This window comes from Vitis vinifera, chromosome 13 (genome assembly GCF_030704535.1).
Source record: "Vitis vinifera cultivar Pinot Noir 40024 chromosome 13, ASM3070453v1".
NCBI classification, from domain to species: Eukaryota; Viridiplantae; Streptophyta; class Magnoliopsida; order Vitales; family Vitaceae; genus Vitis; species Vitis vinifera.
Genome location: NC_081817.1, coordinates 22,114,769 through 22,137,627, shown reverse-complemented (window position 1 = coordinate 22,137,627; position 22,859 = coordinate 22,114,769). Strand labels below are relative to the sequence as shown.

At 39.3% G+C, this 22,859-nt stretch overlaps 1 protein-coding gene across 3 annotated transcripts in view; it reads left to right on the top strand.

Moving 5' to 3' along the window:
- Window positions 1-22,859, top strand: part of LOC100250474 (THO complex subunit 1) — a 100,835-nt gene that overhangs the window by 75,666 nt on the left and 2,310 nt on the right. For all 3 annotated transcript variants that reach the window (XM_010660775.3, XM_019224377.2, XM_010660778.3), the window contains 5 exons: window positions 6,633-6,749; window positions 6,875-6,957; window positions 8,860-8,926; window positions 13,209-13,280; window positions 13,460-13,510. In XM_010660775.3, coding sequence (XP_010659077.1) covers window positions 6,633-6,749; window positions 6,875-6,957; window positions 8,860-8,926; window positions 13,209-13,280; window positions 13,460-13,510 — 390 coding nt within the window. The remainder of the gene's footprint in view (window positions 1-6,632; window positions 6,750-6,874; window positions 6,958-8,859; window positions 8,927-13,208; window positions 13,281-13,459; window positions 13,511-22,859) is intronic.

Genomic DNA, 22,859 nt, shown 5'->3' with positions numbered 1-22,859 from the left:
ATGGTTGGTGGCTTACAAGGAGAAGAATGGAAATTTATACAAAAATATCTGAAGAAAAGATCTAAAAGAGTCGGTGCACAAATATCAGGAAGCACTAAGGACCATTTCGCAGGAGAAAATGGTGTCTGCGAGATTTCGCAGACACTCAAGAGGGCTGCGAAATATTTTTGCAACAACAAGTTAAACTCGCAGGGCTGCGAAATTGGCTTCCACCTTGAGGTTCTCAGCGTTCCAGCTTGCGGCATGTATCGGGTAGCTTCAGGAGGAATTCCATAGCACTGTACAAAAAGGCTGCGAAATTCTCGCAACAAAAGGCTGATTTCGCAACACTTTGGAGTGATCTGCTTGCAATGGCTGTAACTTCTTCGTTTCAACTCCGAATTGCGCACCGTTTGAAGCATTGGATTCTTGACTTCCTGAGCTTTGAAATGGTATATAGAATGTAGAAAATGGACTTCGGGAAGTGCTCCAAAAGTGCGCATGAAGACTGCAGCTGCTTGTCCTCTATTTTCTTCACTCTGTTTTTCCTTTCTCCTTGCTTCTCTCCTTGCATACTTTGAACGACTATGGCAAAGGGATATGGGGCTCCAAAGCTTGGTTCTTCATGAATTTGAGCTCTTCATTGCTTTGCCATGAACTATATACAATTCTCCCTCATTCTTGGATTGTTTTGGTGATCAAATTACTAACAAAAACACCAAAACTTACACAATTTGATTAGAAATGATTGCAAGGGTCCTTAACATGTTAATTGGGTTAAAAGACAATAACTACTACTCAAAAGTGTTTAAAAGGATTAATTACAAGCTATGAAATTGCACTTTTTGAGTAGTAATCAATCAGTCCAGCCAGCCCAGCACACAAATGTTCCTTCTCCCGTGACCATCTAGTCTCCCATGCCTATTCAACCTATAGCCCCACAACTTGCTAATGAGAACTTACAAGTTTACATCAGGAGGAGGAAAAGACAGGAATTAGAGCACGGATCACAGTCAACATGTGGCCAGTATATTGACTCCAATTCAAGTCTTCCTGAAGAGAACATAGGTGAGGATAGGGCTGGAGAGGTGTTAATTCCTAGCATTGATGATTCTACTCTACCGATTGCATTGAGGAAGGGTGTTAGGAGATGTACAGATCATCCAATTGGGAATTATGTTACGTATGAAGGGCTATCACCATCTTACAGAGCATTTGCTACTTCTCTTGATGATACTCAGGTTCCCAACACAATACAAGAGGCATTAAAAATTTCAGAATGGAAGAAGGCAGTACAAGATGAGATTGATGCACTTGAGAAGAATGGGACGTGGACTATCACAGATTTGCTGGTTGGGAAGAGGCCCGTGGGGTGCAAGTGGATTTTCACCATAAAATACAAAGCAGATGGATCAGTCGAGAGATTCAAGGCTCGTTTGGTAGCTAGAGGGTTTACACAATCCTATGGGATAGACTATCAGGGGACTTTTGCTCTTGTTGCAAAACTGAACACTATCAGGATTCTTCTTTCATTGGCTGTCAATCAAGATTGGTGCTTGCAACAACTGGACATAAAAAATGTGTTTCTAAATGGTGACCTAGAAGAGGAAGTCTACATGGAAATACCACCTGGTTTCGAAGAAAGTATGGCAAAGAATCAGGTTTGCAAACTCCAAAAATCCTTGTACGGCCTTAAACAATCTCCCCGAGCCTGGTTTGATAGATTTACAAAAGCAGTCCTGAAGCTGGGCTACAAACAAGGTCAGACTAATCATACTCTATTTGTCAAGAAGTCTCATGCCGGGAAAATGACCATATTGATAGTCTATGTCGATGATATTATTCTATCTGGGAATGATATGGAGGAATTACAGAATTTGAAGAAGTATTTGTCAGAAGAGTTTGAAGTTAAAGACCTTGGAAATTTGAAATATTTCCTTGGTATGGAAGTGGCTAGATCAAGGAAGGGAATTGTAGTCTCTCAAAGAAAATACATACTCGATCTTCTTAAGGAGACCGGTATGCTTGGATGCAAACCAATTGATACTCCTATGGATAGTCAGAAGAAACTTGGTATCGAGAAAGAAAGTACACCGGTAGACAGGGGGAGATATCAACGGCTTGTCGGGCGCTTGATTTATCTCTCACACACTCGGCCAGATATTGGCTTTGCAGTGAGTGCTGTAAGTCAATTCATGCACAGCCCCACTGAGGAACACATGGAAGCAGTCTACAGGATTCTTAGATATTTAAAAATGACACCAAGGAAAGGTCTATTCTTCAGAAAGACAGAGAACCGTGACACTGAAGTATACTCAGATGCGGATTGGGCAGGAAACATCATTGACAGGCGGTCCACTTCTGGATATTGTTCTTTTGTTTGGGGAAATCTTGTTACCTGGAGGAGTAAGAAGCAATCAGTTGTAGCCAGAAGTAGTGCAGAAGCTGAGTACAGAGCTCTTACACAGGGAATCTGTGAAGGGATTTGGATAAAAAGGGTTCTTAGTGAATTGGGACAAATGAGTTCATCTCCAATTCTGATGATGTGTGATAATCAGGCAGCTATAAGCATAGCAAAGAACCCCGTGCATCATGACAGGACCAAGCATGTTGAGATTGACAGACACTTCATCATAGAGAAGGTGACTAGTGAGACGGTTAAATTGAACTATGTTCCTACCAAGCACCAAACCGCAGACATCCTCACCAAAGCTTTACCTAGGCCTAACTTCGAAGACTTAACTTGCAAGCTGGGATTATATGATATATATTCTCCAGCTTGAGGGGGAGTGTTGAAATTTGGCATTCAAAGTTAGGGTTTTAATTTAGGAAAGTATTTTAGGAATAAAAAAGGAGAGATCATTTAGGATGATTCAGTTTCCTAATTTTAGGAGAGAATCAAGCTAGATTGATATTTTCTTATTCAGTCATTTGTGTATATATATGTGTATGGTGTGTACCTAAAATATCAATAAAGGAATTCAGAGTGGGGGAAGGGGGGATGATGTTGGGCGTTTGACTTTAATGTTTTAAAGAGATCATTGAAATTGTTTGGAGGCTCTAAAGTTACTACAAGCATGAGAGAATTTTATAAACTTGTCGAAAGTTGTGAGCTAGTTTGATTTTGAGGAATGCATCTTCACTTGGTCTAATAATCAGCATGACCTTGTAAGACTTTTGCCATCTATTGTTTGGGAATCAAGATTCCACCACTCTTCAAAAGGCTTTTCCAAGTCATATTTTGAACCGTTATCCTTTTCTTTATTCCCCCTTATTTTTATTGTAAACAAACAATTCATTAATGTTAAAAGAGAGAGAGAGAAAACCTTAATTCTCATTCATGTATTAACTTCTTACAATAGAGAAATATATATACAAGGCTAGGTTGAACTAACTACCATATATGTGACCTATATTAAGAAAGGAAAGAAAGATTGTACACTATAAATACATTATATTCAACAACAACTAACCTTGATAGAACCTAGATTCCTAAAAACATTCAAAAAGCCTTGGAGATTCCAAAATAGAATGAGGCAATGATGGAATAAATAAGGGCATTGAAAAAAATTGGGACTTGGGAAGTGATGAGTTTGCCAAGAGGGAAGAAACCAGTGGGCTGTAAATGGGTAATCATAGTGAAATATAAGGCGGATGGCATAGTAGAATGATACAAAGCTCGCCTAGTTGCAAAGGGGTTCACTTAGACCTATGACATCGACTATACCGAGACATTTGCACTAGTGGCAAAGCTGAACACTATACGAGTTCTTTTATCCTTGGCAGCAAACCTCGACTAGCCACTTCATCAGTTTGATATCAAGAATGCCTTTCTGAATGCTGAGCTAGAAGAAGAAGTGTTTATGAGGCTACCACCAGGGTTTTGTAAGGAAGAAGAAGAAACCAGGGTATGCAAATTGAAGAAATCTCTGTATGGTCTCAAGCAATCACCAAGAGCATGGTTTGATAGATTTGCAAAGGTGATTAAGAACCAAGGATACCAACAGGGATAGTCGGATCATACTATGTTCTTCAAACAATCCAATGATAGAAGGATGACCATCCTAATCGTGTATGTCAATGACATCATTCTCACTGGAGATGACACAAGAGAAGTAGAGAGGTTGAAGAATGTCTTAGCCACAGAGTTCAAGGTAAAAGATCTGGGTCAAATGTGGTATTTCCTAGGAATGGAGGTCGCCAGATCAAGGAAGGGAATTAGTATTTCCCAAAGAAAGTATGTACTTGACTTGTTGACTGAGATTGGCATGCTTGGTTGCAAGCCAAGCGATTCCCCTATCAAGGCAAGCAAAACGACGGAAAGCGACGGAAAACCCGTGGATAGAGAGAGATATCAGCGACTAGTAGGTCGACTGATCTACCTTTCTCACACTAGACCAGACATTGCTTTCGCCGTAAGCGTGGTTAGCCAGTACATGCATTCACTAAAGGAAAGTCATCTAGAAGCAGTGTATAAAATCCTCAGATACCTAAAGGGTTCTCCAGGGAGAGGACTATTCTTTAAAAAGAGTGACAGTAAGAAGGTAGAGATCTATACAGATGCAGATTAGGCAGGATCATCAGATGACAGAAGGTCTACTACAGGCTACTGTACCTATGTCTAGGGGAATCTACTAACATGGAGAAGTAAGAAGCAGAGTATAGTAGCCAGAAGCAGGGCTGAGGCTGAATTCAGAGCAGTTGCACAAGGTATGTGTGAAGGATTATGGTTGCAGAAACTGTTGGAAGAACTACACATTACGATAGAACTCCCCATCAAACTCTATTTCTCATAATCCTGTTCAGCATGACCGGACCAAACATATAGAAGTGGACAAACACTTTATAAAGGAGAAAATTGAGAAGTGGACTATTTGCATGACTTATATCCCTACAAGGGAACAATTGGCAGATATATTCACCAAGGGGTTACAGAAATCGAGCTTTGAAGATTTTATTTACAAGTTAAACATGATTAATATCTATGATCCAACTTGAGGGGGAGTGTGGAAATCTGGTATGATTTGAATGGTGATTTATAGGATATTGTGGGAAAGTTTGAGGCTCCAATTGTGGCAGATATTGTAGTGATTTTTTTTTTTTCATATTTGTATTTTTTCCATATTTTGCTCTCTGTGTACATGTTAAATAGGGACCCGATTATGTACAAACACACAATTGAATGAATATTTGAGTGACTCTCAGTTTCTTCAGTCCTCATGCACACTCTCTCTCTCTCTCTCTCTCTCCCTCCCTCCCCTTTGCGACCACCCTCTCTCTAAATTGGACCATCAAGAAGAGAAAAGGGTGCACTCTTGATTAACTTTCTCCCAGCACTCAAATGTATTACACAAGGCCTTAAAGTAAGGTGAAAAAGAAGAAAAAAGGGGCCACTCTTGATTAAAAATTGGGAAGAGCACAGGTAGATAATCTTCTATAATGGAAGGTAAAGAAGTACCTCATAATTAGTTCTTCAGTGATATCTGCTGAAAAGTCAGAAATCTGAAACACTTTCATATGGAAGCATCCTCCACAATTTCTGCCTTTTCCAAACCAAGCTGTGACATGGTAGTACAAGGAAACTTCCTTAGGCGGCTGGAAGAACCCTAGTGCCCAGTTGAGGAAATTACTTCAAGTGTTAGTAGTCAAATTAACTAGACATGGTTGATCCACTCCGGATTTGCCTTATACAACATGACAATTGGGAAGAGTGCATCTCAATAGGATGATCAAAACCTGTCATCCAGACAAATAAACACCATGATGAGGACCAATCTGTATGTCACGGTCAGTACTGAGAAGACACCTTTCCCCACTCCAACTAGCTAGCGGAGATAGGTAGTTTATTGTGTAACTTCTGAGATACAGGGAACATAGGCTTTCCTATTTGGAATGATCAAACCATTGCAAGCAACTCTCTTCTCCCATCCTGCTGACCCATTTGGTAAATTGGATATGATAGGACACCATGAGAAGAAACTTGGAACAGTTACCTACTAAGGTGATATAGTCCACAATGATAAGAAGGATGTGCATAAAACTGCAGGCAGGCAACTGAGCAGATCGTTGTCACCCAATATTCACCTGCTGACCTTTAATCACATCATATTCCACACTTCTGGCAAACAATACACTTATTATATGGTTTCTTCCTATGGAAGTTACTGGAAAAGTAGTCAGTCCCTAGTCATCAGTCATCCAGTTGATCTGCAACAATTTCATTTGGGTTGAGTTGAAATTATGAGTTCATTCTTGTGTGTCTTTCCTATGTGATAAGATTATAATTGCATGCTATGTTACATGTGTCATTGTTCTCTCATTATTCTGTATACTTCTCCAGCAGGCCTTTAATGTTGCTGGAATGTACTTAGAGCATCTATGCTTTGTGTTCCTTTTGATTTCATTTCTATTCACAGCTTGAAAGAACATTATTAATTTTTGGTTTAAGGAAGAAAGTTACAAAAGCATCTTTACTGCCCCTATTTTCTACAACAATGTATCACTATTGGTACTTATTTACATGTCTGCTTAAGTAGAATGATATGTATGCTTGTAGACATGGCTAGACATATGTACATCTGTTTTTTTTTCCTTTTTCTTTTTCTTTTTTTCATGTGCAATTTTCTTCAACCATATTTCCTTGCTGATTTCAGAAAGAAGAGATAAAATCTTGTGAAGAGCGTGTGAAGAAACTGCTTGAGACGACCCCACCGAAAGGGAAAGAGTTTCTTCATAACATTGAGCATATACTAGAACGTGAAAAGAATTGGGTCTCTCTCTCTCTCTCTCTCTCTATATATATATATATATATATATATATCCCCTCCCTCCACCTTTTCTTAATTGTGATAATTGTCATCTAATTTCCTTTATTCTAACACTTTCGTGCTTTTAGGTATGGTGGAAACGTGATGGTTGCCCACCATTTGAAAGACAGCCAATAGAGAAGAAAGCTGTTCAAGATGGTGCCAAAAAACGGTAGGCTGTATAGTGGTTAATTTGTTTTCAGTATGTTATCTATAATCTTATGGAGAATGTAGATATTGATGTGATTTAAGTAGAATAACAAAAGATGGGAGAACAGAAAGAAGTCTTTCCAATTTGTTGGACTTGTGTTTCTATCCCAGACAGTTCATGTACATTGGATAAGTATTTTGGAATGATAACCCGCTAGTAATTGATGCCCGCCAGATCCCACAATGGAACTGTAGGCCTCAGTCTATTGTTGAAAATCTTGGCATTCTTCTCTAGCCAATCTTCCTCTGACAACAAATGAAAGGGAATACCTCTCACCTCAACCTGCCCAAGCTGGAAAACCCCCACAGCCCCACTTGAACACCACTATCAAAGATTTACTTGAATTATATTTTTCAAAACAAGTTTGCCGATCCCACTTAAATATACTGCACCCTCCATGAATTCAATAAAGAAGACCCCTTTTTTGCCGAGAAATGGCTGATATAACTGTTCATTTAATGCCTGAGGTCTCTAATTCATCCCAGCTAAAACCCTCTTTCTTGCTGCTAAATGCTTTTTCACAAATCAATGCTCTCATCCATATGCTGACTGCTGCTCAACTACCATTACATGGACTCTCATGTGAAACATTCATGAAAGTGTGGGATGGAGAACACTGCCTCACCATGAAACTTTTCAACCTCAGGAATGCCCTTGGACCAAACTGCACTTCACCCTTCTTCTTGGTGTGAGAAAGGAGAAAATCAGGAATTTCAAATTAATCCAGCTGCTGCCATTAGGCCCCTTCAGAATTCTCAAAGGGGTGGGCCTTCTGTTCATCATAAATTCTGATAGGCTAATTGAATCTCTCATTCTTGTTCAAACCAATTTCAAATAAATGTGTCCTTGATCTTCCTCTAAACTTCCTGTAAAACCCCATATCCCTTGCCAAAGAACATGCCCTGTTCAACTGTTCTGTAGCCCTTCCAGTTGAACCCCTTGTCCCTTTCCAAATAAAAGTCTTCTGAGCTCAAGCAATTTCCTCTCCACTGCACAGAATCTCCTTTCAATCTTTAGACCTCTTTCTCAGTCCTTCAGTTAATCTAAGAAATCTCTCATTAGAATTACCTTTTCCCTTGTCGAACACACGTATTATACAATTTTGGGAGTTGACACCAATGTGGAGTTTAGGTTTTAAGGTTCCTTTCGTCATCTATAAAATCTTTTTCTTTTTTCCCTCTCAATTACCCAGAAAGATCTCTTGCATGCGTATTTCTTAAACCAGAAAAAAAATTCCCTATTTATTTTGTTTAGAACTTATTCTTTAAGAAAAAAAAATTGTAAAATAATTTTTCATTAACTGAGATTCAACCATGAAATGTATCAATCAATCACATTCAGATAACTTTACACTACTTAGATTCTAACCAATTATATCCATTTCAAATTATAATTGTTCTGATTTTCTGAAGTTTGCTTAGAAATTTTGTTTTTTCAGAAATTTCAATTACTGGCAAACATTGACCTTAAAATAAGACATAGTTAAGAAGCGGAATCCACATGAGATCTTTGACTTTGATTCAAGAGGGAATTATATTCCAATTATTTTTACACTTGTAAATCTGAATGACTTCAAGATCTTTGACAGAGAGTATGTCAGTGGATTCTTAATATGGTGAAAATTCAGTACAAAATGGATTTTCATTTTGTAATCAGAGGGTTAATATGTATCCAGTGATTTTCTTTTTGCTTTTAATGTGTTTATTTTTTCCTTGTATCTATGCCAACCAATTAAATTTGGAAAATGCATAATCAACTATATATCATCCTTGTCATTGAGCAATCATGTTTATATTAAAATTTAAAAAAATGTTTTACTAGATCCATCTACAGCTGCTGATGGAATATGTATTTCTTTTCCAGTAGGCCAAGGTGGAGAATGGGAAATAAAGAACTCTCTCAGTTGTGGAAGTGGGCAGATCAAAACCCAGTATGTTTTATTCTCTCATTTACTCAATAGTTTTGGATGATAGGCAATAAATTAAGGTTGCCATTCATTTATACATTGTGCAGCTCTCTCCATCATAGAAAGAAATAGTATGATACTTCTTTGAATGTCAAAACATTTAATTGAGAAAGTCTGCATCACAGCATGACTGTGATCTCTACTCTCCAGAAAACCCTCAATTTCCAACTAGCCTGGATTCCCTGGGGGCCTGCATTTGTCTTTGCTGATCTTGGCATTGCTCTCATCAAATAACCCATAGCATGGAAAACTTGATTCTCTGCCAGGACACTCCATCTCTTCAACTGACCCCAAAGCTAACTAAGATGGTGTTTGTTTTTTTTTTTTTTTTTTCCTTAATCCTAAATAGAACTTAAAACTAAATAGTATTTAATAGTGTTGAGTATTAGGTTGTTGGTTTTTGTAATATTTTATTTCTATTAAGCATTAAAAAAATAAAGAAAAGCCAATATGTTACTTTTTTCATTTAGAAAAAGCAAAAAAATTTGGATTTTTCTATTCAGCCAAAAATTTATAATAAGTCATAAAAAGTAGAAAAACAAACAACTTAAAGTTTGAAAGCAAATTGCTTTCTACAAAAATTTATAAAAACAAACAGTCTCTAAGTTTTTGAATGAAATGCCATTTCATTAAAAAGAAGTGAAAATTAAAAAAAGAAAGAAAGAAAGAAAAGGAAAGGAAAAAAAGAAAAGTTCCTCAGTACATAATTTCCCATTCCCAAGGAGCTTTTGATATGGTTCAATGAACTTCTAATGCAAGTCATAGCTAACAAAATCTTGGAACAGAAGGTGTTTTTCAAAATGGGCTTTAAGAAGACAATCATGTTGATTTTGATTTCCTGGACCATACTAGGAATGGGAACTGCTTTAGCATAAGATGGTGTTGGTTGATCAGGGTTTTTCTAGTCCTTGATGATCTAGCTGATGTACATGACAGGATAGCTAGGTTTGGATTAATGCTTCTAGGAAGCCCTAGAAAAGGGGATGTTCAATCCCCTTTCTTTTCTTGTTAAAGGGTGCTGGTGGTTGTACTTGAGAGAATGATTAATAGGGTGAAAGGTTTTAATTTTAGTCAAGAACGAATTATAGTTACCCATCACTTCTTTGCAAATAATACAACTTTTTCTCTTCTACTGAAAAGATTATATAGCCTGAAGCCTATCTTAAAATCTGCAGGCTGGTGTCTAGTCTTTAAAAAAAAAAATTAACCTTCATTGAGTGCCTTGTGGAGGAATCAACATCCATCAGGAAGACAGCATAAAAATAGCCTCCTTCAATGGGCTATGAGACTATCAAGATGCCTTTGAAATATGTAAAGGTATCCTGCTGAGAGGTGACATTAAAAGTCCAGGGATTTTGAGATCTATTTAGTTTAAGTGTTGAAGCAGCTTGATTGTTGGAAAAAAACCTCTGTCCTTTAAGGGATTACTTTGATTTAGTCTTTCTTGGCCGACCGTCCAACCTGCTTGTTCTCTTAGGATTCCGGTTAGTGTACCTCCAGAATTGAAAGATTGAGTGAGATTCACTTTGGCCAGGTCATGGGGAATCTAGCTGAAATCATTTGGTTGGGTAGGAGGTGGCATTAAGCCAAAGCACAAGGAGGGTTCAGGTCTTGGGAGGTTCCTTTAAAGAATAGGGCACTTTAGTGTAAATAGCTTAATTGCCTAAGGAGCACAGTAAAGATTCCTTCTCTCAAATCACACTCAGAAAAGTTGGTCTATCAATGTTGTATGGATCTTTTCACAATCCTCTTTTCTAGATGTATTTTCCTCAAATTCTGTTACCTTTTATTAAACAGGTTATTACCCTTTGTTGGTCCTATATATGAGGATTGGATTCTGTCTAACCTCGTGCATTTTTGCACACAATGATTGCTATCAGGAGACAGATGTGCACATTTGTACTTTGCTGCATAATATATTACAATTGCACATGGTCTTAGCCCCTATTCTAGTACCTAATGATTATTAATTTTATGGAAAAGGAAAAGGCTTTTATATTATAAATTTTACGCACGTATTAGTCACTAGAAAAGTTTCTCACTTGACATGTGTTGCCCAATGAAATCCTCTTACTCATAACAAACATAAAGTGAGCTAGCTATCTAACAATAACTAATTCATAAAAATCCACATCTCACAATTCATAACTTCCTATTTCTTTTCCTTGTCGAGTGATGATCTCATTGTTGGTTTTTTTTTTTTCAAGGTTTCTTTTTGTTTAGGAAGTTGAATATTTGTTAGGAATATTTTTTTACTGGAAGTCAAGGATGAGATTTAATGCTTAATACAAAAGATGGAACTTTCTTGGTTAAGTCTCTTTACACTTTTCTTCAGCTTAGAAGATCAGTGCCTTTTCCAATATGAGTTGTTTGGAATCCATGGGTTCCTCCTAAGGCGTGTATTTTTTGCCTGGGAGGCGCCTTGGGGAAAAGTACTGACTCTTGATCAGCTCTAGAGAAGAGGATGGGTATTAGCAAATAGATGTTCTCTTTATCTTGTTGAATAGGAGTCAGTTGATCACATTTTTCTACATTGTGAGAATGGGGGCTTTTGTTATCCCTTTTTGGTGTTTCTTGGGTGGTGTTGTCTTCTGTAAAAGCAACTTTGCTAGGGTGTCATGGCTCCTTTGTTGGAAGGAAATGGAAAAAAGTGTGGGAAGCAGCCCCATTGTGCCTTTTTTGGACATTGTGGAAAGAGAGAAATAGAAAAGCTTTTGATAATGAGGAACTTTCGGACCAAGGACTAAAAACTGGGTTTATTTGTAGCTTTTGATAGGTGAAGGACCATTGTCCTTATTCGATTTCATTGATTGGTTGGGTTCTTGTCGAGAAAGGGAGTATTTTTGTCTCCCTTGTCCTTTTTTGGTGCCTTGTGACGACTATTGTATATGTCCTTTATACTTTGGTGTGCCTCTTTGGTGCTTTATTAATTTTATGTAAATTTACTTATCAAAAAAAAAAAAAAAAAGTATAGGGTTGAATTTGGATCAAAAGAAAAAGAAAAAATATTAGTATAGGGTTGAATGGTCATGCTTACCAGCTTGTTAAACTAACTTACGCTTGGATTTTCCAACTTTTCTTGAGGAAGTGTAAAAAGGGCTTTCTTTCATATCCAGAAACTTAATTCTTAAAATGTTCTTACTCACACTCACCCTCCTAACAAACTTTCTACGTTCCTTCCAGACTCCAGAGCTTTGTTTCTATAAGACAAAAAGTTTTCTTTGTTTAGAAAAGTAAGATTCATTGGTTTGGGGAAAAGAGAAGAAATGAATGTTGAAGAGGAGCAATTTTACAATTCATTCATCCAGGCATAAGTATAAAAAAGGGGGCTTGATTAGAGGAGGAATGGAAGTTCTCTTGAGTTTTATGAATTTTGAAGTTGCTATTGGACAAACGTGAATTTTGGAGTGATAAGTGGTGCAGGGTGAGGTTAAGGCAAGCAGGTTATTGGTGAGATCAGGAGGAAATTAGGGTGTCGTTAGAAGCTGAAAGGGTTAAATGTGTTGAAATAGTTTTTGGCTTAACAATGGGCTGAAAAATGCTGCACAACCCCATTTGATTTTTAAGTTGAGTGTGGTTACTGTTTACTAGTAGGACAAAAATTGGATTGTGATAGTGATTGATGCATCTGGAACATGGTGTATTTAAGAATTGTAGTCAAATTTCAAACACTTCAAAAGCCAAAATAATTAAAGTTCAATAGAGAAAAATTGTGGTCCAGTTGCACAATTGGTCCATGGGGCCCATAAAATCAATGCAAACTAGGCCCTAGACAGCACATCCTTAGTAATGAGAATTAAATCATTACAGGACTTTCATCTTCTCTCTCTCTCTCTCTCTCCCTTTCTCCCTCTTTTTCAATTTAAATCTCAGGTTGATTGCTATGATATTTTAATTTCCAGATCAATAGTATTATCAAGATCAAGAATGAAGTGGGCATTGATGTCTGATCAGGGAAAAAAAAAAGTGGGCATCGATGTGCCTCATAGCCACAAGATACCAAGATGGTTGTCTGTTTTTACCTTCCAACCATTTTAATTTAAAAAGTGTGTTATGAGATAGTTAGATCCATCTTGTATAACTTTGCTAATTCCCAAGTTACCGATCTTTTGAGTGTTTCATAATACATTAATACTTGTTTTTTTTCTGATTTTGATATGAAGGGACATTCTAACATAATATTATTTGATAGTTTTGGATAATCATTCTACCGTTCTCATGCCTTGGTTTTTATTTGCCTGTCCAGAATGCTCTTACTGATCCACAGCGTGTCCGCACTCCCGCTGTCTCAGAGTATTGGAAACCCTTGGCTGAAGATGTGAGCATCCTGTGTTACTTCTACATTTCAAATTAATATAGTGATCTTTTTTACTTTTGATTCCTTTTTTCCCTTCATAACATAAAAAAAAGTTTTCTGGAGTTTTTCTTTCTGATCTTAAGCTTTTACTTGACCATGTGAACTATCATAATGAAGTTAATTTCTTGTTGGAATTGCAGATGGACTCATCCGCTGGAATTGAAGCTGAATATCACCATAAAAATAACCGGGTAGATGGTCTTACCCTATACATTTAGGTTCCGTTGGTTTGCATTCCATATGGTGTATTTACTCTATGGCCTTTTGGCAATTTGCTTGGGATTTCGTGAAGGCTGATGTGATGTGTTTTTTCAAGGAATTCTACGAAAATGGTAAATTTGTTAAAAGCCTAAATGCAACTTTTATGGTTCTAATTCCAAAAAAAGCAGGGGTTGAAGCTTTAGGGGATTTTAGGCCTATAAGCTTGGTGGGAAGCTTGTACAAGTGGCTGGCCAAGGTCTTAGCCAATAGGCTAAAAAAAGTGGTTGGAAAGGTGGTTTCCAAGGCTCAAGGGGCGTTTGTGGAAGGTAGACAAATCTTAGATGCAATGTTGATAGCTAATGAAGCCATTGATTCGATCATCAAGAACAATGAGAGTGGCATCTTGTGAAAACTGGATATAGAGAAGGCGTATGATAAAGTGGACTGGACTTTTATTCTCACAATTATGCAGAAAATGGGTTTTGGGGAAAAATGGATCAGGTGGATTAAGTGGTGTATATCCACTGCAAGTTCCTCCGTGTTGGTCAATGGAACCCCTACAAGCTTCTTCCAAAGCTCCAGAGGTTTGAGACAGGGCGATCTCCTTTTCCCTTACCTCTTTGTGATAGCTATGGAGGTCTTTAGTGCTTTTCTCAACAGGGCCATAGAGGGAGGTTTCTTATCGGGTTGTAGGGTGAAGGGTAGGAGTGAAGAAGGGGTCCTAATTTCCCACTTGTTGTTTGCTGACGATACACTGGTGTTCTGTAAACCTTCTCAAGATCAGTTGACTTATCTCAGTTGGTTACTTATGTGGTTTGAGGCCATTTCGGGATTGAGAATGAATTTAGAAAAAAGTGAACTCATTCCAGTAGGGAGGGTAAAGTATATGGATGATCTTGCTTGGGAATTTGGTTGTAGTATGGGTAGTCTTCCAACCACCTATTTGGGGATGCCCTTGGGTGCTCCTTTTAAGTCGTTACAGTTTGGGATGGTGTGGAAGAGCGCTTCCGAAGAAGGTTAGCCATGTGGAAGAGACAATATTTATCCAAGGGAGGAAGGGCAACTCTTATTCAAAGCATGTTATCGAATTTACCCATCTATCTAATGTCATTGTTGTACTTACCAAGCTCAGTCAGATGGAGATTAGAGAAAATCCAAAGGGACTTCCTTTGGGGTAGGGGCAATTTGGAGCGAAAGCCTCATTTAGTAAGATGGGAGTTGGTATGTTTAAGTAAGTCGAAAGGAGGTTTGGGGGTCAAATGTCTTTCCTTTCTCAACAAGGCACTTCTTGCTAAATGGAATTGGGGTTTCGCAAATGAGAGAGAGGCTTTGTGGAATCAAGTGATTAGAGGGAAGTATGGAGAAGATAGAGGGGGTTGGTGCTCTCGGGAAGCGAGAGAGGCTCATGGTATGGGGTTGTGGAAAGGAATAAGGATGGATTGGAAGTTGGTGAGCGATAGGATGGTTTTCAAAGTTGGTAATGGGAGAAAGGTGAGATTTTGGAGGGATAGATGGTGTGGGGATTCTCCTTTGTGTATGTCCTTTCCTTCTCTTTTTGCTTTGACTGTTGAGAAGGAAGCGTGGGTGGCAGATATTTGGGACCCCTTGGCTGAGGGGGTTGGAACCCCTGTTTTTTAAGAGCGTTCAATGATTGGGAGGTAGAGGAGGCGGAAAGATTTTTGGAGAGGCTACAGGGTAAGAGAGTTATTGAGGATGTGGAGGATATGGTGTCTTGGACTGAAACTAAGAGTGGTAAATTCTCGGTCAAGTCTCTCTATGTAGCCCTTGAAGCGGGTGGTTCATCTCTATTTCCTTCAAGCTATATTTGGAATGTGAATGTGCAGCCCAAGGTTAGTTTCTTTGCATGGGAGGCTACATGGGGCAAAGCCTTGACCTTGGATATAGTCCAGAAAAGAGGACGGGCATTGGCAAATAAATGCTTTATGTGTCTTGAGAAAGAGGAGAACATAAACCATTTTCTCCTTCATTGTTCAAGAACAAGGGTGTTATGGGATCTACTTTTTACTTTATTTGGGGTGTCTTGGGTCTTACCTTCTTTAGTTAGAGAAACCCTTCTAAGTTGGAATGGTTTTTTCTTGGGCAAAAAATGCAAGAAGGCGTGGAGAGCTGCTCCTCTTCACATTTTCTGGACGGTTTGGAAGGCGAGGAATAGATTGGCTTTCAAGGATGACATGTTGTCAATTCAGAGACTGAAACACTCTTTTATCCTTTCTTTTTGGTCTGAGACTAAGTTGCTCATAGATGATTGCTCTCTAACTATAGCTAATTTTATTGATTGGTTGGGCTCTAAGTAGGTTTGTGGTGTAGGGCTATCTTTGTTTTTTGGGCCTTATTGAAGGCGAGTGTATAGGTATTGTATACTTTGAGTCGCTTTTTTAGCGTCTCTTTTATATATGAAATCTTATTTACTTATCAAAAAAAAAAAATAATATGGGAACACCCAGTGAGAAGATGTTTTAGGAACTTTTACTTTATTTGGGGTGTCTTGGGTCTTACCTTCTTTAGTTAGAGAAACCCTTCTAAGTTGGAATGGTTTTTTCTTGGGCAATGTTGAGAGAGAGAGAGAGAAAGGAGAAAAACCTTATTCTCATTCATATGTTTTCTACTTACAATTGAGAGATATATATATACAAGGCTAGGAGTCCTAACTACCATACATGTGACCTATATTAACAAGGAAAGATAATATACTATAAATACATTATATTCAACACTCCCCCTCAAGCTGGAGCATATACGTCATATGCACCAAGCTTGTTACAAATATATTTAATCCTAGGACCTCTGAGAGATTTAGTGAAGATGTCTGCTAGTTGATCATTTGAATTAACAAAACTTGTAGCAACACATCCTGATGCGATCTTCTCTCTAATGAAATGACAGTCAACTTCAATATGCTTGGTCCTTTCATGAAAGACTGGATTGGATGCAATATGTAATGCGGCCTGGTTATCACAGATGAGTTTCATCTGTTCATCCTTTCCAAATCTCAACTCCTGAAGAAGATGTCTCAACCATATGAGTTCACATGTTGCCAAAGCCATAGCTCGATACTCAGCTTCAACGCTAGATCTGGCCACTACATCTTGTTTCTTACTCTTCCAAGATATTAGATTACCTCCAATAAAAACACAGTACCCTGAAGTGGAACGTCTATCTGTGGGTGAGCCAGCCCAATCTGCATCTGTGTAACCAACAACTTGAGTATGACCTCTGTTCTCGTACAATACACCTTGGCCTGGTGTACTTTTGATATATCGAAGAATACGGATTACGGCATCCCAATGGCTATCACTTGGTGACTGTAGGAATTGACTAACAACACTCACAGGAAAAGAAATGTCTGGACGAGTAATGGTGAGATAGTTCAATTTACTTACGAGCCGTCGATATCTCCCAGGGTCTCCTAAAGGCTCCCCCTGTCCTGGTACAAGTTTGACATTCGGATCCATAGGTGTGTCTACCGGTTTACAGTCTAACATACCGGTTTCTTCCAGGATGTCTAAAGCATACTTCCTTTGGGAAAGGACCACACCAGAACTGGATTGAGCTATCTCAATTCCCAAGAAATACTTGAGTTTCCCCAAGTCTTTGGTCTGAAAGTGGGTAAAAAGATGTTGCTTTAGTTTCTGAATACCATCCTGATCACTGCCTGTAATGACGATGTCGTCCACATAAACAACCAGATAAATACACTGCCCCAAGGAGTTATGATGATAAAAAACTGAATGGTCTGCTGTACTGCGAAGCATGCCAAACTCTTGAACAACAGAACTAAAACGGCTAAACCATGCTCGAGGAGATTGTTTCAAGCCATATAGAGAACGGCGTAACCTGCACACTAAACCAGACTCCCCCTGAGCAACAAAACCAGGAGGTTGCTCCATATAAACTTCCTCGGCAAGATCACCATGAAGGAAGGCATTTTTAATATCCAACTGATAAAGAGGCCAAGAACACATAGCAGCCATGGAGAGAAGCAAGCGGACAGAAGCAATCTTGGCAATAGGGGAGAATGTGTCACCATAATCAGAACCATAAACTTGAGTATAGCCTTTAGCAACTAAGCGGGCCTTAAGGCGATCAACCTGACCATCAGGACCAACCTTAACGGCATAGACCCAACGACAACCAACTGTAGATTTACCAGAGGGTAAAACAACAAGATCCCAAGTGCCATTAGAGTGCAGAGCAGCCATTTCATCTACCATTGCCTGTCGCCAGCCTGGATGGGAAAGAGCTTCATGGGTGCTCTTTGGAAGAGAAACAGAGGATATAGCAGAAACAAAAGCAGAATAGGGTGAAGATAAGCGATGATAACTCAAAAAATTGTAAATAGGATGAGGATTACGAGTAGAGCGAGTACCTTTCCGAACAGCAATGGGTAAGTCATTAGGAGAAGGCAGAGCCGGGGCAGGTGAAGTCGAAGGGATAGGAAGTGAGTCAGCAGGTGCCTCAGGAAAAGGGAGAGGAGCAACGACACGAGGGCGACGATGATAAACCTGAAGTGGTCAAGGGGGCATAGCATCAGGTGGGGAGACAATGGGAATGGGCAAAACTTTAGAAACAGGAAGAGACTCAGAAGTGGTGGAAAAGAATGGTGAGTCCTCAAAGAAGGTGACATCAGCGGAGATAAAGTATCTACGAGTCTCAAGGGAATAACAACGATAACCCTTCTGAAGTCTGGAATATCCCAAGAAGAGGCACTTCATGGCTTTGGCGGAAAGCTTGTCCTGTCCAGGAGTGAGAATATGAACAAAGCAAGTACAACCAAAGACACGAGGAGGAAGGAAATAAAGTGGTTGGTCAGGGAAGAGAAGGGAGTGAGGAATCTGATCGTGTAAGACAGAGGAGGGCATACGATTAATCAAATAACAAGCGGTAAGAACAGCGTCCCCCCAAAAACGAAAAGGAACGTGACTATGGAGGAGGAGAGTACGAGCTGTCTCAACAAGATGTCGATTCTTGCGTTCAGCTACCCCATTTTGTTGAGGAGTATGAGCACAAGAAGACTGATGAAGAATTCCATGATGAGACATAAACGAAGTAAATTGGGCTGAAAAATATTCCCTAGCATTGTCACTGCGTAACACACGAATAGAAATATTGAACTGGGTTTGGATTTCAGTATAAAATTTCTGGAAAATAGATAATAACTCAGCTCGATTTTTCATTAAAAATAACCAAGTACATCGAGAATAGTCATCAATGAAAGTGACAAAATACTGAAATCCTAAAGTAGACGCAGTCCGACAAGGACCCCAAACATCAGTGTGGACAAGCTCAAAAGGAGACTTTGCCCGATTATTCAAACGCTTTGGGAACGAGACACGAGTATGTTTCCCAAGCTGACATGACTCACACGGAAGCGACGACAAAGTGGAAAAACGAGGAACCATCTTCTGGAACTTGGAAAGACTAGGGTGGCCCAGACGATTGTGAATGAGGAGAGGAGCATTAGTGGAAATGCAAACTGCAGGAGATGAATCTAAGGTGAGGTGATAGAGGCCTTGAGACTCACGTCCTATGCCAATCATCTTCCCCGTACTCCGGTCCTGCAAGGTCACAAATTTATCAGAAAAGGTAATAGAGCAATTAAGAGTACGAGTGATTTTGTTGATGGAAATAAGATTAAAAGGACATTCAGGAGTATAAAGGACAGAAGTGAGAGGTAGAAAAGGCAGAGGAAGGGCCAAACCAATACCTTTAGCCACAGTTTGAGAACCATTAGCTAAGGTAACAGTAGGTAAATCAGAGGTAGTAGTAATAGAGGAGAAAAGATCCTTATTACCAGATAGGTGATCAGATGCTCCAGAATCTAGAATCCAGGGTCCAAGAGAAGATGTGTGGGTAAGGCAGGCAGAGACATTACCAGGCTGGGCAACAGAGGCAATAGAAGCCTGAGATGTCTGAGATGCGGAGGAGCTCGGAGGCTGAGGCAGCGGAGAATCAGAGGACTGGGCCATATGGGCAGTGCGAGGAGGTCTTCCATGTAACTGATAGCAACGATCGCGAGTGTGGCCAAGTTTATTGCAATAGGTGCAATGAGGACGTTGGCCTCTACCTCGGGTACCACTGTGTCCTCCTCGAGAGGTAGTTTGAGAAACTAACACAGAAGAATCTGAAGCGCTATCAGATGGCAAAGTCTGAGTGGACGAGATACGGAGGAGGCGAGCAAACACATCATCCAAGGACGGAACTGATGAACTTCCAAGAATCTGATCACGAATAGACTCAAGATCCGGACGGAGGCCAATAAGAGTAAGGACCATGAAGAACTTGTCAAGCTGTGTTTGTTGAGCCCCAACATCAGGAGTAAGAGGCATCACAGTCAAGAACTCCTCCTTAAGAGAGGCAATCTGACCAATATAAGTAGATAGATCCAAGTCCTGTTGGCTGAGATGGACAATAGCAGAAGCCACCTTATAAAGACGCTGGATATCATTCGTGTATAATCCTTTGGCTTGAGTCCAAAATTTAAAACAAGTTTTATAAGCCTGAAGATGAAGAAGAATCCTGGGATCAACCGATTGCCATAATACACTACATAACTGTGCATCTATCTTCCTCCACTGTACGCGGTCAACCTCAGGGATATCTGCCTCCGGGGTAACCAAGTGATCCTCATATCCTTGACCCATAAACCAAAGTTCAACAGAGGCAGACCAGGAGCGATAATTCTCACTGCCAACCAATTTCTCTGAGGTAATCATAGGAGATCCAGAGATAACAGAGGTAAAGATCTGATTTTTGGTGGTCATATTTACATATTTGGATCGAAGAGAGCCCTAATACGGCTTCAGATTGCGGCGTGGCACCACCGAAAAAGGGAGACGGCCTCAGATCGCGACGTGGTACCACCAGAAGGGTAGAAGAACACTTCCCAAGGCACGTGCAGGGATTGGGGTGGAGAAAAAGTAGCCGGAACTTCGCCGGAAAGGCTGTTTGGAGGGCTGACGGAGACAAAAATCCCCAAAAGAGGTACGTGCAGGGCTCAGATGGGAGAACCAGGTAGGTAGGGATGCTGGTCGGCGTCAGGCGAGGCTGGAGGAGGAGGCGCGTCGCCGGAAAAGGTCTCACGCGCCCTCACGCGCCGGCGCGTGAGATTCAGTCGCCGGCCGGAGAAGTGCGCGTGGCCGGAGCGTGGAGGGTTTTCTGGCTCCGATGCTTTTGAAGAAGTGGGAGATCTCCTCCAGGCGCTCCTCTTGGTGTGGTCGGTGTCGGAAAAAGACGTCGCCGGAAAAGTTCGCCGGAAAGTTCGCCGGAAAAGGTTGCCGGCGTGGTGGAGATCCGACGGCGATGAGGTTGTCCGGAGTGGTTCGGGAAGAAAATGAGGGGACCAGAGTGAAACACGGTCACTGGATGGTTCGCCGGAATTGATTACACGGCTAAACCGGAAAAATAATTAGGTTTTCTCCTTTGGCTCTGATACCATGTTGAGAGAGAGAGAGAGAAAGGAGAAAAACCTTATTCTCATTCATATGTTTTCTACTTACAATTGAGAGATATATATATACAAGGCTAGGAGTCCTAACTACCATACATGTGACCTATATTAACAAGGAAAGATAATATACTATAAATACATTATATTCAACAGGCAAAAAACGCAAGAAGGCGTGGAGAGCTGCTCCTCTTCACATTTTCTGGACGGTTTGGAAGGCGAGGAATAGATTGGCTTTCAAGGATGACATGTTGTCAATTCAGAGACTGAAACACTCTTTTATCCTTTCTTTTTGGTAAAAATTTGGAAACATGAAAAATGCTTAAAACATATGATTTCACAAAAATTAGGAAATATCATAACATTTGGAAATGTAACTTGAAATCTAGTGGTTTCACTTGCATCTCAGTTGAAGAGAAGAACAGAACATAAGCCTAACATGATATTTTTTTAGTATCCAAAACACTCCCTGATGGGGAACAACGATGGAAACATCCTTTGAAGACTTATAAGAGAAGGGTTAAGGCTGGTTCTAATGTCCAAGCCTTAATATGGCATAGTTTGTTTGTTAAGTTTCTATTTTAGTTAGTTAGGTTTTTATTATAGTTGTCAGCTTTTGTTAGGTTTCTATTTCTTTAGTTTCTAAATGATATTCCTTTCCTATATCTTTTCGTATTCTTACAAGGGAAAATAAGGAATTAGGAGAGTTGTCCTATTAGGAAAGGGTCATTAGGACAGTTGTCCTATGTAACTTTTCAAAGTGAGAAAAGAGAATTTAGTAAAAGATTCAGCATCCATTATGCTTCTTTTAAGGGTGTAATTGCATTTTTCCTAACTGTGATTGCCTAGGAACCTTTGTATGATTGCGAAGGATATCTTTTTATTTTTCCAATCCATCTTTTAGTTTCTTCACCTTATTCCATAACACAAGAAAGTTGCATAGTGCTAGAAATTTTAGGATCCTACATCACTCCCCATCATTAGCAGTCAAACATCCTCAACATAACTTCCGAGCTGATTATAACAATAAACAGTTCTTATAAAAAGGAAAATAGCATATTAAACAGTATATGTCATTACAACACTATATAACCCTAAATTATGGTGTTTAGGTTGTTGAATGAAATCAAAATAGTCACATGATCAGTGATCTAAGCATAAAAAGAAATTTTTACATATCTAGATACCAAGATCTATGGAAGTTAAGGCTGGATGAAACAACTCAAAGACACATACAATCAAGCAAAAAAAATTTTAAAAAATAATGAAAATCTGATTCATATATGCATGGATGAAAATTTTGAAACTATTGCTGAAATCTCACATATAATTTCAAGTATCACTTTATCCCAATGTGTTATCCATCTAATAAGATATCCTCGATTGACTTTTTAGTGAAAATCTCGAAATATTGTCAAAACACTGATGATTATCACATAACTGCTGGGAACATGTGAAATAAGTGATGCATGTGCTAGACGCATGTAACATTCATGTTTCATTGAGCCATTGTGCAATTGAAAAGTGAGGAGCTGATGGTTGGACCAAAATTTCCATTATCAAATGCTTAGATTTTGGGTGGCCCTTGTTTGAAGTCATGTCAGAAAATAATTACAAACTTTTAATGACTTTTTCTCTCGTTCTCTTTGAGCTTTGTGCTTTGTTGGTTTACTTGGGTTTATAAAGATGAGAGGTTCTGGAAGAAGATGAAATTTCCCTTTAAGGAACAGAAAAGAAAAAGGGAAAATAGCACTGTTGACCATGAGAGTAGCATCAGGTAAGATTGCCAATGTTGTGGTCAGAAAATTGCAACAATACCCCTGAAAATCTATAGCCTCGTGTTATCTGACTTCATTAGTCATATTCATCTTCTT